Consider the following 16396-nt stretch of genomic DNA (forward strand, 5'->3'; position numbering starts at 1 on the left):
AGTACTCCAATGGTTTTCCTTGGGCTTCTGGAAGATTATTTTAATTATGTTTAGATAAACGAAGTAAAATATTCATTTTATTTTTTTAAAAGTGGTTTTTTTATATTTTTTATCCGGTTATAGGTCACTTTTTATTAAAATTAAAATTCTACGTTTGTTTAATATTTTTTAATATATTCCATATTTCCTTGGGAGTCATCATCAGGATCGGAGAGGATCCTGAGATCATCAGGATCGGAGAGTTGAAATATAGAATATATTAAAAAATATAACATAAATGTTGAATTTTAATTTAAGCACAAAGTGTGTAGGTCGGATAAAAAATATTAAAAAAACAGGTCGATAAATAAATTTAAAATTTTATTTTCTTAAAAGTTATATCTAATTTAATGAAATTTATCTGTTAATTATTTTTACACGATTTAGATTCCCATAATTATTAATTGCAATTTTAAAAAAGTTCTAATGATCGGGTTAAGAATTGGCCCTATATTATAGCATTTTCTGGATTGTTGCTTTTATATATTTTATATAATTAATATATACAGAATGTAATATATGCATAAGTATAAATAGTTTAATTCTCATATACTTTAGTTTTATTAAATTATATATAATTTTGTAACTTCATATAATTTTGATAATTAATATTTACTATTTAATAATTAATATTTTAATTAATATTTTTTTTGTTAACTAATGGGTCGCCTTTAAAATAAATACATATATATATCTTTACAGATAGACTCAAATTTGTTTCTATAAAGTTTTTAACTAGGCATGCAAGGGACAGAACTGTTTGTCCCAATGGGAGAGTGATGCGAATATACAGCTTAGCCTCCTCAACAGCCAACCTCACCTACACGTGGTGCATCCTATTCTCACATACGAGGCTCTGGTGACCGAGCACAGGCGGTATAACCTAAAAACACCTATCAGAGGGTAAATTCTCTAGCTACCAAACACCAATCTTATCTCCAGTTTTGCAAATAAGGGGATCTGGTCCTCCAGGTTGAGGGTTAATCGCAAGGTTAGCAGTCTCGCATCGGATAAAAACAACCGATACGCAACCCTCTAAAGAAAGCCAAGGTTCACACTGGAATGTAGTGTCAAATAAGAAGAAGAAGAAAGTTTTTAACTATTTTATTTAATTATTTTAAAAAGAAAAATGAGGAAGTTATTAGTTTTGGTAACTATTATCATTCGTTGACTAAAGGTTCTCCACAATCAGTGAATTAAAAATCATGGTTAAAGTTCTAACAGCAATGCAAAATGTCTCTGATAATGTTCCTAAGCTTTGTGTAATATTGAAATTAAGATCAAAGAGGTTTCATGCAAATGACGGCCAGAAAGAGTGACGATTTATGGTTTTCAGCCAACCGCAAAAGTTGAGTTGATATAGAGAACTGTGGACGTCGTTGGAGCTGCGTTTTTATATTCTCCAAGTGGATCATCTTTAAATACAACTGCAAAAATACTTCCAGCTTTCTTTTTATAAAAAACTAAATAGAATTCATTTTATTTTTATTTTTTTTTGATTTATTTAAAAATCTGTTAGTATTGACAAATGCACAAAAAAATATTTGTTTTACATTTAAAATATGTATTAAAATTAAATAAAAAAATTTAGAATATAAAATACAATTTTTTTTAAATGACTTTTTAAGTAATGAAGTACATATATAGATATTCATATATAATAATAGTTCACAACACAAAATAATTAATATACAATTTATTAGGTAATTAAACGAGTATTTTGATATCAAGAATACCAAAACAATGACCGATTTTGTGCAAATAACAAATAAAATTATTTTTGTGGACTTAAATCTAAATGTCAATAACACTCAAAGGGGATTAATTTTGAATAATATTTTTAGATTGGCTGTGCATTCGAGTTCTATTCATTGGAAGACGATGCTCTTGCACTTCCTTAATACATTGGTATTGGTATAGGTTAGTTAAAGGAAGTTTCTTTGCTTCCATTTTGGGGTTCTTTACAATTCGTTTTACAGCACCGTAGGGCTCAGTATAATATACTTTTCATTTACTTGCTATTGCATTGTATAATTGTATAATTTTATATAAATTATTTTAATATTTTATTAAAATTTGTTCATTGTTTTTAGGCACATATATTTTTAACAAAATTAATTAAATATAATAATTTATTATATAAAAAAATTTAAGCATCAACGTTATATTAAAAATTTATATTTAAAAAAGTAATCTATAATAACTACTACGTTTTCCTTTATGAGATTATCGTTTTGTCTAACCAATCATCCATGCTAAATGCTGCCGAACCAGTGTCCCCTCCATTTCTCTCTTTGAATATTTCAATATACGTTTTAACTTTAATTGCACACATAAGGAAATCATCAAATGTTATTTTACCCTCTTCTGACCCATATCGATGTGCCAGTGCGTTTAATATACGATTGTTTAGATGGTAACCTGCTGACTTGAGTGCTGTGCGCAAATGGAAACCTTCAATAGCGCCAGTATGTTGGTAATCATATAATTTAAAGACGGCTTTCCATTTAGCTATATCTGTCAGTAAGGCTTCAAATTCATCAAAGCTTAATTTGCCTGATTGTGATTTATCCATCATTGCAACCATTGAACGGCATATATCTTTAGAGAAACCACTACTATCCATCATAACATCTCTCAGCGAGTGATCCAAAATACGTTTTAATTCCATCCAATCAACTTCGTCATCATCACCAGCAATACTTTCAAATAATTTACGTAACTTCTCACGTTGTGGATCTTCATGATCTGGTTCAGGTGCACTAGGTGCGACTCTATCATCAACTTCGCCATAGCCCACGCTGTCGTCATTTTCAACCATGTTGCTTGCAGCCTCAGAGAATACTCGAATTATGAATTCACCTTCTTCGTTTGGATCAAAAGTTGAAGGTACAATTAAATAGTGGCCTGGTGGCAGTTTAAAACGTGCACAAACTTCACGTGTATTAATAAAATGTGGTGAACGTGCCACTGATGCACGATATTTGAAGAACGTGATACCTTGTGGACGTGATTCTAAGTCACGATCTGTTAAGTGGTAAATTGCAAATCCAATTGTTAAGCATTCTAAACCTTTGTTTCGTTTGGAACGACGATTTTTCTGCATCAGGGCTACAATAACAGTACATTTGCCATCGTTATCATCCTCATCGGGATCGACGAGTTCTATGATATACTGTGGATTATGCCAGAATGTCTCCAAAAAGTTACGACAACCACCAGCAGTTGCACCCGGTGTCCATTCACCTTCAAACATAGACATTTCCCATTTACGTTTGTTACTTTGCTGCTGATCCTCAGTAAGTGAATCAGGTGATAAGTTACAAATTTCAACACGATCAAAGTGATTTAAAAAGTCTTGGAATGACATCCAGAATTCACCATCTTTATCGAAATTTAAACCGATTTCCTCTTTCTGTTCATCAGGTATATAACGCCATTCGGGAGATTCATCACTCCATGGCCCGTTCCATTCAGCTTCGTTACCCCATGGATTTCGCATACGCACCATTGGTATTTTGCCATTACGATTTGGTGTTCTAATATCAATCAAACACACTTTTGTTATAGAATAAGCATGACCACGTATCAATCCTTCGCGTGTTTCCGCTTCAAATACATTTGGATCAGGTTCTAAAGAACAACCCATCATGGAACCACGTTCAGCTGCTTTTTCCAAAATATTAAATAGATTTGGTGGTGCTTCTTTAAGATCATACCATTCCGTAACGCCACCAGTAAAATCTTCCATAGCTTCACATGTAGTACCACCTTTTAATGCTTCATATGAACCATGCAATTTGGCGTAAGCTTTTTCTAATAAAGCACTCCAAAATTCATTTTTCTCAGTAGAATGCATATAAAGTAGTTCGCCGCGATAAGTTGGCAATCTGTCATCGATAACAACGTCAATCCATTTACCATATTGCCAGAAACTAAAATGAAATATACCAGCATAATTATCTTCAAAACTGTTGTCCGGCGGTACGACACGGAAGAATAGGTTTGAATCTTGAGTTAAATTAGCTGCAGCAGCCAACAACCAACAATCGCCCAATTCACCTTGCTGTACATCGAAGCGAGAATAACCTTCTACAAAGAATTGTGGATCATCCACAATGTCAGAGGGGCGCAACCACTCCACATAACGATCTGGTCGGCGTGAAAACATAAGTGATTCATTAGTTGCAGGAAATACTGGATCTTCAAACAGTGTGCCATTTGAGAGGCAATCATTGCGTATACTTTCAAAATCTTGATGCACAGAATGTTGGCGCTGTACCGTTGCTTTTCTGCCTAACCAAAACATATTTTCATTTTCTGGCACTTTGACAGAAGAAAATGGTATTTCTGGTACACCAACCGAAGGTTCCTCTGCAGTCGAGGGCACATTTACTCCAGGTGTTTGAGGTAAAGTTGGCATTGTCGGTAATGTCGGATAGATATTATTATAAGCTTTTTGTGGAGCTGCACCGTATGGTGAAGGCATACCGGCATATGCACCTGAAGGATATGGTAGTGCAGGCGCACCACCATAACCACCAGGCTGTGGCATACCACCACCATAAGCTGGATAAGGTGTGGCTGATGGATATGGTGAAGCAGCTGGATATGGTGATGCAGATGGATATGGTGTTGCTGATGGATAAGGCATCGCTGATGGATATGGTGCATTCGGTAATGGTGGAGCCGGAGCATTTGGTGAGTAAGAATAACTTGCTAATGGTGCTGTTGGATACGGTAACGCTGGATATAAGCCAGTAGCAGGTTTACTATCTTGTTGTTCATTGCTGTTATAACCCAAAGCTGCTAAATTAACAAGACCAATGCCACTGGCATGGTAATTTTTAGGATAATTCGTAGTGCTATACGATGTCATGATGGATATTTAAAATCTGCAATAAAGGGAAAAATTTTATTATTTTAATTATTTATAATAAGTTATAATAAAACTCTTATAAGCAGTATAAAATAGGCTTTAGAATGGTTACTAACTGGAGAAATGTCTGATGTAATAAGAACTTAAAAAAGATAAATCCGAATAAGAAATCCTAACTTAATGTCATTTGAAACTGTAACTTGTTTCACAAAGTTGATGAAAAAAAAATTGATTGATTGGGACGCATAATAAACAATAATGTATTGTATATGTAAAGATAAAAATAATGAATAATGAATAATTTATAGATTTAAACACAATAACCTTGAAAAAAATAAAAGAGTAGAACAATCACTTTTGATATAATTTCGAAAAATAAAATGACGCCATAAGAAAATGGAATCAATTAAAAATCTATATCTCAAGAAGAGCTATATATGCACATTTCAAACTTAAATTTTATGAATGAGATTGGTTTTGTTTAGGTTCATTATAAGGAGTAGTAGTAGAATTGAATAAAGTTTACCTGTAGCTATACTGGAAAAAGCATATATATAACTTATAAATTAAATTAATAGTTTTATATCCTTGCGATAACTGACATTTCCGGATTTAATTAAAAAATGCCAAATATCATTTTGAACCACGGCTCTCCATTTAAAACTTCAACACTGTGTCTTTTATTTATAACTCTATTATTGGACACTCGTTAATTATATTATGGTCTACGGCGCTATAAAACCTGATTTATTAGTAGATATTATTGTTGATGTTTTTTGTTATTATTTATTTATTTTTACTTTAAAATTAATTTAAGTGTCAACGGAATATTTAAATTTAAAATTTTAATTTTGTACTATTTACAGCAAAAAAATTACAAAAGTACACTAACTTATATTGCAAATGATTATTTGATATATTTTATTTGAAACGACATTTATCTAATATCACATAAATAAACTTCTAATCAAACCAATTTAAACTGAATAGACAAAAACAAGCACAACAACTGAGATGTTATACACGTTGCAATAAATAACACGAAACTCAATTTGCTTATATGGTATCAGAGGCGTAGGCGAATAACAGGTAAATGATTGCACGGGAATTTTGTAAATACCGATATGAAGCAGAGATTACAAAGAATTCTAAGTAAAATATATTAAATAACTAGAAATTATAATTGTTATCATCGGTCACAGTTCTCTTTAACTATGAGAAGCTTAAGGCCTTGAATATAATCACCGCGCCGAAACATAGAAGGAGTTTCAGTTAGGTAGGAAGATACGATTATCTGCCTAGCTATGTCAGCAATTTTCAGAAGTACTATTGGTCCAAATCTTTTGAAAATTCAGACGTTGGTATTCTTTGCTCACATTCTTAATACTGCAAGAGTTAAGCAGACTTACCAATTTAAATCATTTTACTTTCACTTATTATATTTCTTGCCTATATTTTTCTATAAATAGAAAGTAAATTATGGAAAAGAAGAGAAAGAGAAAAAGAGAACATGTGCTTCATAGAGAGAGAGAGAGAGAGAAATAAAGAGAGAGAGAAAGATAAAAAAGAGGGAGAGATAAATAAAGAGAGAGAGAGAGAGAAAGAATGAGATAGATAAATAAAGAGAGAGAGAGAGAGAAAGAATGAGATAGATAAATAAAGAGAGAGAGAGAGAAAGAATGAGATAGAAAAATAAAGAGAGAGAGAGAAAGAATGAGATAGAAAAATACAGAGAGAGAAAGAGAAATAAAGATTGTGGAGAGAGAGAGAGAGAGAGAGTGAAAGACAGAGAAAGAAAAATAAAGAGAGATAAACTGTGTAGAAACAATAATTTCATTTGAAATAAAGTTAAAAGCATCAAAAAATGTCTGTGTTTAATTAAAAAATATTTAGTGACAATCACAAACAAATAAGAAGGAATAAAAGAGTTTGTAAAAGGAAAAGACATAAAGGGTAGAGTAAAGAGATAGCTTAAGGGAGTGAATAAACGAGAAGGGGAAAGAAAAATAAAAATATATAGGAAGAAAGCACAGAGATAAGAAAAATCCATATACAAGAGAAGAAAGAAAAGCAGTTTCAAAACAAAAAAGAAGAAAAGAGTTTGTAAAAGGAAAAGACATAAAGGGAAGAGTAAAGAGATAGCTTCTTAAGGGAGTGAGAAGCGTTTAGAGAAGGGGAAAGAAAAATAAAAATATATAGGAAGAAAGCACAGAGATAAGAAAAATCCATATACAAGAGAAGAAAGAAAAGCAGTTTCAAAACAAAAAATACTAGATAAAAGGAAATGCAACCAATACAACATGATAAATGAAGTAAAAGAAATTTTGAACAGAAGAAATGAAGAAAAAGAAAAAAAAAAACAAAAAAAAAAAGGTACAAAACAGTTGTACTATTTATATTCAACAAACTAACTAGACAACTAGATAGTTAGAAAGATATAAATTAAGCATGTAATTAAAATGGGTTACCATTTTAATAATTATCAATAAGATAATTATCTGAAATATATAATATATAAATATATCAATAAATTCAAAATATTGGTTGTGGCCTTAAATTTATATTCAGAAATTCAAAAATGCTCTCCAGAAACAACGTTAAGATTTGTGGAACACTGTACAATTATTACTATAATGAGCTTATCACATTATATAGATATTAAGAATTGATGGTATTTAATATTTGATAATTTGTTATAAGTGTTTTTTATTAATTCAATATGATGATAAACAAAATAGCTGGTCAGAAAGAAAATATTTGAAGTATGTTATCTATTAAATATTTCATCGATAAAAATCAATTCCACAGCACCACCTTTGAGTTCTTTATATTTAGATTACTTTTGAATACGATATTAAAAACATTAAAATATAAATAAATAATTTTAGAAAAAATCTATTTTGAAAACTGTTTTCAAATTATATTTAAAATCACTATATGACTAAAACTTTATTTCAACATTTTATATCTCAATAATAGTATTTCCGTAAAATCTGAACGATTCGCCATGAAACCCTAATTCGGAGTCATTATTTAGATACAAATAATTGCTCTCAAGTATAATTAACGATATTGTCGTCATACAATTTTGTTATTACAAATCAGCAGATTTATAAAATGTGTGCTTTGTTTACATTAGATAAAGTGAGCGGCATGTATCTATGTTATGCTCAAAAACTGACTAAGAATCGGTAAAGCTTCTACTTGGAACAATGTATCTATCGATTAAAAATAAATGCTGATTAATCCAATTATAATGAATATGATTTTCACTTAACGAACCTTCTCCTATAAAACTTTAATCGCATAAGAGGTGTGGGAATGCAGAGTTTAATTTGTCATTCAAGTATTTTAATAAGATTTGTTTTAAATAAGCTATAATTTGTATATTAATTAAGATTATAATTTTCATTAAGCATTACAGTGAGTGATTCAAAAAGTATCTTGAGTTTTTATTTAACTTGATCTGTTAGATAATAAAATAACTGTGAGTCAATTTTGACGTCACATGACTACATTTTAGATAAACTTATGATAACTTTAGATAATGATATGATAAAAAATAATGTCAGTTTCTTACACCCCGTAACTGTTAGATTATTCGCACCTATTGAGATAAATTTCGTTGAAGGTTGAATAAAATTTTTATTTAAATTTTTTATTTTCTCTATGTTATCTATAAGTGAGTAAGATGAACATACCATAAATTGGCACTTGCAATAATTTCCTGTATTTATGTAAATTGAAAATGCGTCGTCAAGTATAAAAATAAGAATTGCTTATTACAGAAACAAACTTATGATGATCTTAAAAAAATAATATAATAGTAATAATAATAATTATTAAAAGGTAATTTGAGTGTAGAATTGTTTACACATCTGTATTTGTTTACTCATTTTAGCTTATTTTTGAAGAAAGCGCTACGATAGTGAGTGTTCATTATTTATAATAAACAATCAAAATAATTACGATTGTTTTTAATGAGGCCGTCACGTCGAAACTATGTGAACTTACACGCAAAAGAACTTAAAAACTTAAATTAATCGAGGCAATGTTTACAAATTTTACGTAATATTGCAAAGTTAATAATAATACTGATTTCCTGTACATTAGGAATTTAGATCACTATATAGTCGAACACTAAACATTTGCTTGTCATATACAAAACTGTGCATTAACATTGTATGCTCTAACTGTAGCTACACTCCTCATAAATTTGCCCATCTGTGTTTATATCTTAATGCATACACTTACTTGGATCTAAGACTCTGAGGATACCACCATTGAGGTGGTAGGTATGTTTCTTTATATCTAACCAAGCTAGTTTCAATTAGCATCTTCCTACATCTCCCTCTCCTTCATCTCACACACCCCTTCTTTCCTCCCTTATCTTAAACAACACTTATGCTAACTTAAGTAATCCTCTTGTTATTATTTTGATGTTCTTTGCAATCTCTAGAAACTACAGTAACAATGAGAACCGCAACTAAAACTTCAGGTATTGGAGCTACCAAAGATATGGGTGTATAGAACTAGCTTTCATATACGAGCTTATCGCATATCTGATCGCATATTTGTATATATTCATGATGACTTGTAAACTAAATGACGCATTTAAAATGTGAATTAGGAAATACTCGTAGTACTAACGGATCTCACTTTTCAAGCATCTGAACGTTAGGCTTTTAAAGTCCATGCTGGTTCATATTACTCATATTTGCTTGTTGTTATAGTTATTGCTGGTGTTGCAATTGTGATAAGAATTGTGTTTAATGATTACTAATTAAGTTGACGAGATTGACAAGCAAAAAAAAAAAAATTTAGAGGTTATAAAATTCCATATAGGATGAATAGAATATTTATAAAGAGTTTAAAGATATTTCTTTATAAAGAATTGTATTTCATTTTGTTGATAGTTGATGAATGCTTAAAATATTTCTAAAAGTATTACTCTTCAATTTTTCGATTGTCATGTTTAATTAGACAGGTCATTTATTTAATATTATCTACACTCAAAATGTCATATATAAATCTTTGGAATTAACTGAAAATAAATAAATTAATTTCACATATAATACTAAACCACAAACTTAAGCATAACCCATGACATATTTATATTTTGTAGATACTTTAATTTAAATTAAATAATTCCTATACATATAAATTGATTAAGTATATATATACCATATATATATATTATATATAAAGTCAACAGCTTTCTATAAAAACTCAATAATTAAAACAAGAAATATTTAGTTAATTTTAAAAGAAAAAAAAACCCATTTTCTCAGAATTTTTATTTAAGAATAAACAGAAAACAGACTTCAATACAAAAGAGATACAAAATTAGATATACTAAAGTATATTCAATAAAATATATATATATAAATGTATTTATGTATGACAACATATTTATTATTTAAAAGAAATTTGTAAACCGGTTCAAAGAATCTCAACGCTGCCGGTATTTTTACAGAGAATATATGACAGAAGACGCTTTTTCTTTATTTATAATGAAACAACATTTATAGAATTTTTTGTTTGAAACAATTTATCTAATAAACTATAATTTGGCGCTCACACATGGAAAAACTAAAATTATTTTAGTATTTCATAATAAAAGTGTCAAGCGATATAGTTGGGAAACATTTTTACGCGGAAGGCCACATTTGTTATGGTGCTAATATATTAACATGGGATGTTCTACAACTGCACATACATACATAATTGTTTCAGAAACAAAATTTTTATTGTATTTTAAAAAAATAAATAATAAAAAAATTTTATTATAAAGTAAATCTAAAAGCGCAAAAGATTATGCGTTTTATTAAGTATTCTTTCAATCGAACAATTGTGCACATTTGTCTATATTTTATATAGAAAGTTAACAAAGATATTTTAGATAATTTAATATAAGGCATTATATGAGAGAAACTCTAAATTTATGATCCAAAGAAAATAACCTAAACATTTGGAGTATTATCCATATGTACGATATATATTATATTCTTTTTCTTCTTTGCTTAATGAAATGCGAGTTAGTGTGGATCACAATATATAATATAATATATAATATAATATAATATATAATATAATATAATATAATATAATATAATATAATATAATATATATAATATAATATATAATATTATAATAATATATAATATAATATATAATATTATAATAATATATAATATAATATATAATATTATAATAATATATAATATAATATATAATATTATAATAATATATAATATAATATATAATATTATAATAATATATAATATAATATATAATATTATAATAATATATAATATAATATATAATATTATAATAATATATAATATAATATATAATATTATAATAATATATAATATAATATATAATATTATAATAATATATAATATAATATATAATATTATAATAATATATAATATAATATATAATATTTTAATAATAGATAACATTATATTATTATAATAATATTATAATATAATATAATATAATATAATATAATATAATATAATATAATATAATATAATATAATATAATATATAGGTAATACATATATATCTGTTATCAAGTCTATTCAAACTTTAATTTCTATAGAGACAATAAAGTAAAAAGATACCTGTAATCTACAGCATTATCAAGCTGGAACAACATACTAATTAACATAGAATAGGCATTCGATTAGACAGAACACCAGTCAATAATAGAAAATTCAATAGAAGAAGATGCAAACCTATTGTCCAAACTAAATTATCCAATTTTTAAATGAACGATGATTGTAAACATTTTCTTCTAAACAGATAGACAATCTGGAACAATAATGGACAATGGCACTTCTATTAGAATTGTAGAATTCCCTAGCAATTGTATACGTGACTCCTAATAAGACTAGGACTACTACTTTATTAATGACATATCTAACTAGTATAGCTAAGGACCGAAGAATTTTTGCATTGAAACTTGATTCAAAAGAGTTCTAACCTATTTCAAGGCATTATTACAAAAAAAAATGAATAGCTATATAAAAGTTCCATAGTACATTAGGAATAATGACATCCTCAGGGACATCAAGATTGATCCCATCAAAAAGTACATAAAGGATAGAGCCCTGAAATTGTTTGCGAACAGTCACAGACTTACCAACACCGCCTTATCAAATCTCAAAATGGTTACATGCTCCTCGTTGAGGTATGCAAATCAATTATTGCTTAGTCTGATGAAGTGATAAACAATAATCTAGTCAAGGTGTAGAGAGTTGTTTTGAAGAAACCTCGAGTTAAAAAAGAGTATAAGTGCTTAATATATGTGCACTAACTCAAAACAGCTTCAACATAATAAAAGAATTAAGTTATAAAAAAAATTATTTGTGTATTACTAAACTTTCCTCAACAACCTATTGCTGAATGGGTTTTTCTCTACACCTGCCGTTACTTTATCTACATACTTTACTATTATTTACTACTAATAACAACAATATTTGATGTTGGACTATTACGATTCTCCAGAATTAAAAAAAACCTGTTAATACCAATATCATTAATTAAATATGGTATTACTTTCTTTTGTGCTACTTATTCTTTCTTGCACTTGTTTCCACTAATATTATTGCATACTTTCATTTGTACTTAAGCACTACACTTAGATATAATAGATTATCCGTAGTAGGCGTACGTTCTTCACAGCAACTGTAATAAAAGCCTATAATATTTTTCAGTTTATAATTTTTAGTATTTTTTTACTGAAAGTGGGCAACACGTGGGTGTAAAAATGTAAGTGAATCATTTGCGTGTCAATAAAAGTTCATTAGCACTTTATGAGAATTTAATTTATACTACCAAACCTTCTTTTATTGCTATCTCATGTTAAATGAAAAATTTTTTGAGAATTTTTGTGAATCGAAAATTATTTCATTTCTCCATTTTCCATGAATTTTTCAAAAGCATTAAAATATGTCTAGGGACAATTTTAAACAGACAATATACGAGGGCTGTTTGATAAGACGTCTGCACTAAATAATTTGTAAATTTGTTTGTATTATATTTCTAATAATCTGGCAATATTTTAAAAATTAAGTCTATATCATTGTAAGTCGTGTATCATTGTAAAAACCGAGAAATCTGAAAGGTCAGGACACCCAAAGATGTTAACTTTGGTTATAGTGTATGTGAAATAAATCATCTAATAATGGAAGATCGCCGAGTAAAGGAACACAGAATTGCTGCTTTAGTAAAAAGAAAAGACATACGACAATATTATATTTATTGTAGTAAATGTTACATATAGTTATTTGAATTTCGGTAACTGTAATATAGTTGTCATTGCAGTAATATCATATTAATTTATTCATTTATTTATAAAGATTACTTAACAATAAATGACCTACTATAAAAAAAATTGAATCCGGTTTTAGAATATATTTATTGATGCGTCACTGTCGTTATTTACTAAAATGCATTGTACTAGTTTTAGTGCATAATTAAAACACAGGGTTGTATTTGAATTTTACATTGAACATGTTTAATAGGAGAACATATAATAACATAGAACATATTCTAGAGAACATAGAATAATTGATTTATGTATAATTTGATATTAAGAGAGCATAATATTATATGTTCATTTATTTTAATAAATCATTATATAGTAATATTGCTGTTATTGTAATAGTCCGTAGAGATTTATATGGCACATAACATGAAATAAATTACAAATGCGAAGACAAGTGTTCGATTATGATTGGGTAAAAGAGGTGCAAAGGCTGAGGGGATTGTTTAAAAGCACGAGTGGCTTAAGAATGAATGGGATTTTAATTAAAGCTACCCTAGATGAAGTCAGAGAATGCTAGTCACTTCAATGAGATGAAAACAGATAAGCAATATGATGGGGAGTAGAGCTGAAGTTAGGGCAGACATTGTGAATTGTGTGGTAAATAACTGTTAAGCCTGAAGACAGTTTATAGCTTAATATCTTCACTCTTCCCGGAAGATATTAAGCAGAGAGCTGTTGAGAAATTTATTGTCATGCAGCCGAGATCTCGAAGAGGAAATTACATCTGTGTGGTGAGTTGTTACTCCATGTTTGTATTCGATATCCCTGATGTTGGCTCTATTGCAATAGGTATTTATGCATATATGAAAGAGTTTGATGTATGCATTTTAGAGTATGGACTATACTAAATATGTTGGCATTGTGGCGACTATGTATGTAATGTATTTGTACTTAGGTTGGTGCTTCGGTCTTGTGTCTAAGACCGACTTAAACTCAAATAATGATCCGTTATGATACAATGGATTAACGTCATGCATAAGCAGACTTGAAGATCAGCGTATAAATAACGCATGACTTCCTCATTTAAAATATTTATAATAGTGTTTTTGTTGATACCCTGAGAGGAGGTTTGCTTTTTGAATCCCTGTCGGCAAGAGAGAGAGAGAGAGCGGCAATTGGTCGCTTGAAAAGATGACTAGAGAGTCATCTTTTCAGAGTGGACTCGCTCGTTGTAGAGTTGAATAAGTTGCCTTTCTTAATTGAATTATTATACATTATATTGTTAATGTTTAAAGACCCTTATGCTTGTTATGAATATATTCATATAGTTACCTTTATATAGAAAAGTAGATAGTGTTGGAGATAAAAAATTATAACCCTAATTTGAATTTTTCTTTTTAATTGTAATACATATTCATATCCTATAAAATTATTTCATAATTTTGTTAATTTCTTTTATCAACTATTTGAGTCGTACAATTATTTAACAAAGAAGTCTATGCAAAAATAATTTTGTCACAGGAAGTAACACCAAAAATACATTTATGTGCTGATACATTTCTTCCATTATTGCAGTTGATAAAAAAAAAACTTAAATAAATAATATTAACTGTTTATTCTTATGATAACAGTGTTTATAAATATTGTTTATGTTCTTCATTTGCGCACTCGGTAGTTTCAATTTTGTTGATAACAACAAATAAAACTAAAACAAACAAAATAATATTTTTAATGATCGATGAGAAGTGCGAATAATACACTTTAATGCTACTACTAAATAAACTGCCCCAAAGCTGCTAAAGTAAATATATACATATGTATATAGATATATATATTTATTTCAATATAATTAAGCACGAGTTTATATGTGAAACCAAAAAAGAAAAAATAATAAAAATATACAATAAAATTATATTCTGTAAAGATTTATTTTGTTTAGAAATTTGCAAAATAATAAATAAAAAAAATAGAATTAGTTACTAAAATGGTGTTTATTGTGCTAACCACAGAACTGAAATACTTGAATTTCTACTTCATTTGCGCCAACAGCCAACATATTCTGTTTAGGGACGTCGGAGGAGGGGTTACGAATCGTAAGAATTAGAAATGGGCAACTTAATTGGTATATAGTATATGGGCAAACCTCATTTTTGCGTGACGTTAAAATTATTAAAAACAAATTAGCATAAAGTTAAATAAAATTTGTTCGTATCTGTGGATGAGCTGTGGATGTGACGGCAGATTATTTTACATGATTTCTTTAGACCTTTTCTTAGTAGCTAATGTAAAATTAATTCCATTTACTTACAATATGTTTAGATAATCACGTGAAATCGATATTTTCAGCTAGTTTTGTGTATGTCGCCGGTTAACAGAAGGGAGTCTAGTCTACTTATAGTCTACTTTTCCTCTGGTGACGCACCGTCCAGAAGTTGAGAAGTGACGTTTATTGCGCACTTAATGTACTGCAGTTGTTTCCTAATGACCTCTGCAACCAAAAATAAAAGTATATACATATATACACACAGAATGATATCAAATATACACGCACTTTTCTCGTATTTTTAAATAAAAAATATATACTATATATTATTTTTTTATACACATATAAAATGCTAAAAACATCCCACAAATCACTCTGCCAATTTTTGAATGGAATAATAAATTAAAATACTTGGCATTTATTATTGTATGAAGGTGAGTCAAGCCACATTTCAGTGTTGCACCTTATTTATATTTTTCAAATGTTCAAAATTGCAACATTTTTCAAATGCCTATGCTTGAAATGCCTTTTTATAAGCAACACAAAAATTAGTAGTAACAAATTTGCACTTACTTAAGCACCTTCTCGCACGTTTTAATACTTCGAAAACAGAATTGGAACTAATTTTGTTATGAAATTTCTCTTTAGTCAAAGCTCTAGTTTTTCTATGATATCATTATTTTTTGAACAAACTATCATGCGTCATATGTTAATTACCATATCTTCTATTTTACTTTGTTTCCATTCGAAGTGACCCTGACAGTGAATTATCACGCAAAGGGAATAATATTTAGGGTTGCATTTATTGTTATACGTTTAGTAGCATTTGCTTGTGCAGTATATTTTTTGTTTTTGTATCTGCTATGAAGATATATATGTAATATTGTGGTCGGGATATAAAATAGTGATATTTTTAAAATTTTATTTCAATTAAT

General features: G+C 28.7%; 1 protein-coding gene across 3 annotated transcripts; it reads right to left on the reverse strand.

Annotated features, from left to right (window-relative positions):
* Nucleotides 1-2169: 2169 nt before the first annotated feature.
* Nucleotides 2170-16192, reverse strand: LOC119670991 (calpain-B). Of its 3 annotated transcripts, none has more exons than XM_038081464.1 (3): nt 16035-16192; nt 15507-15686; nt 2170-4934 (listed from the first exon to the last, which is right to left on the reverse strand). In XM_038081464.1, the coding sequence occupies exon 3, from the start codon at nt 4916-4918 to the stop codon at nt 2258-2260; it is 2661 nt and encodes an 886-aa protein (XP_037937392.1). In that variant the 5' UTR covers nt 4919-4934; nt 15507-15686; nt 16035-16192; the 3' UTR covers nt 2170-2257. The 3 variants fall into 3 exon arrangements, with proteins under 3 accessions (XP_037937392.1, XP_037937394.1, XP_037937393.1); XM_038081466.1 differs by lacking the exon at nt 16035-16192 and adding an exon at nt 15804-15940; XM_038081465.1 differs by lacking the exon at nt 16035-16192 and adding an exon at nt 15750-15940.
* Nucleotides 16193-16396: the final 204 nt, after the last annotated feature.

This window comes from Teleopsis dalmanni, chromosome 1, assembly GCF_002237135.1.
Source record: "Teleopsis dalmanni isolate 2A chromosome 1, ASM223713v2, whole genome shotgun sequence".
In the NCBI taxonomy this organism is placed as follows: domain Eukaryota; kingdom Metazoa; phylum Arthropoda; class Insecta; order Diptera; family Diopsidae; genus Teleopsis; species Teleopsis dalmanni.

What these genes read in the sequence shown, in the direction of transcription:
- LOC119670991 (XM_038081464.1), bottom strand. Translation starts at nt 4,918, where the DNA reads ATGACATCGTATAGCACTACGAATTATCCTAAAAATTACCATGCCAGT.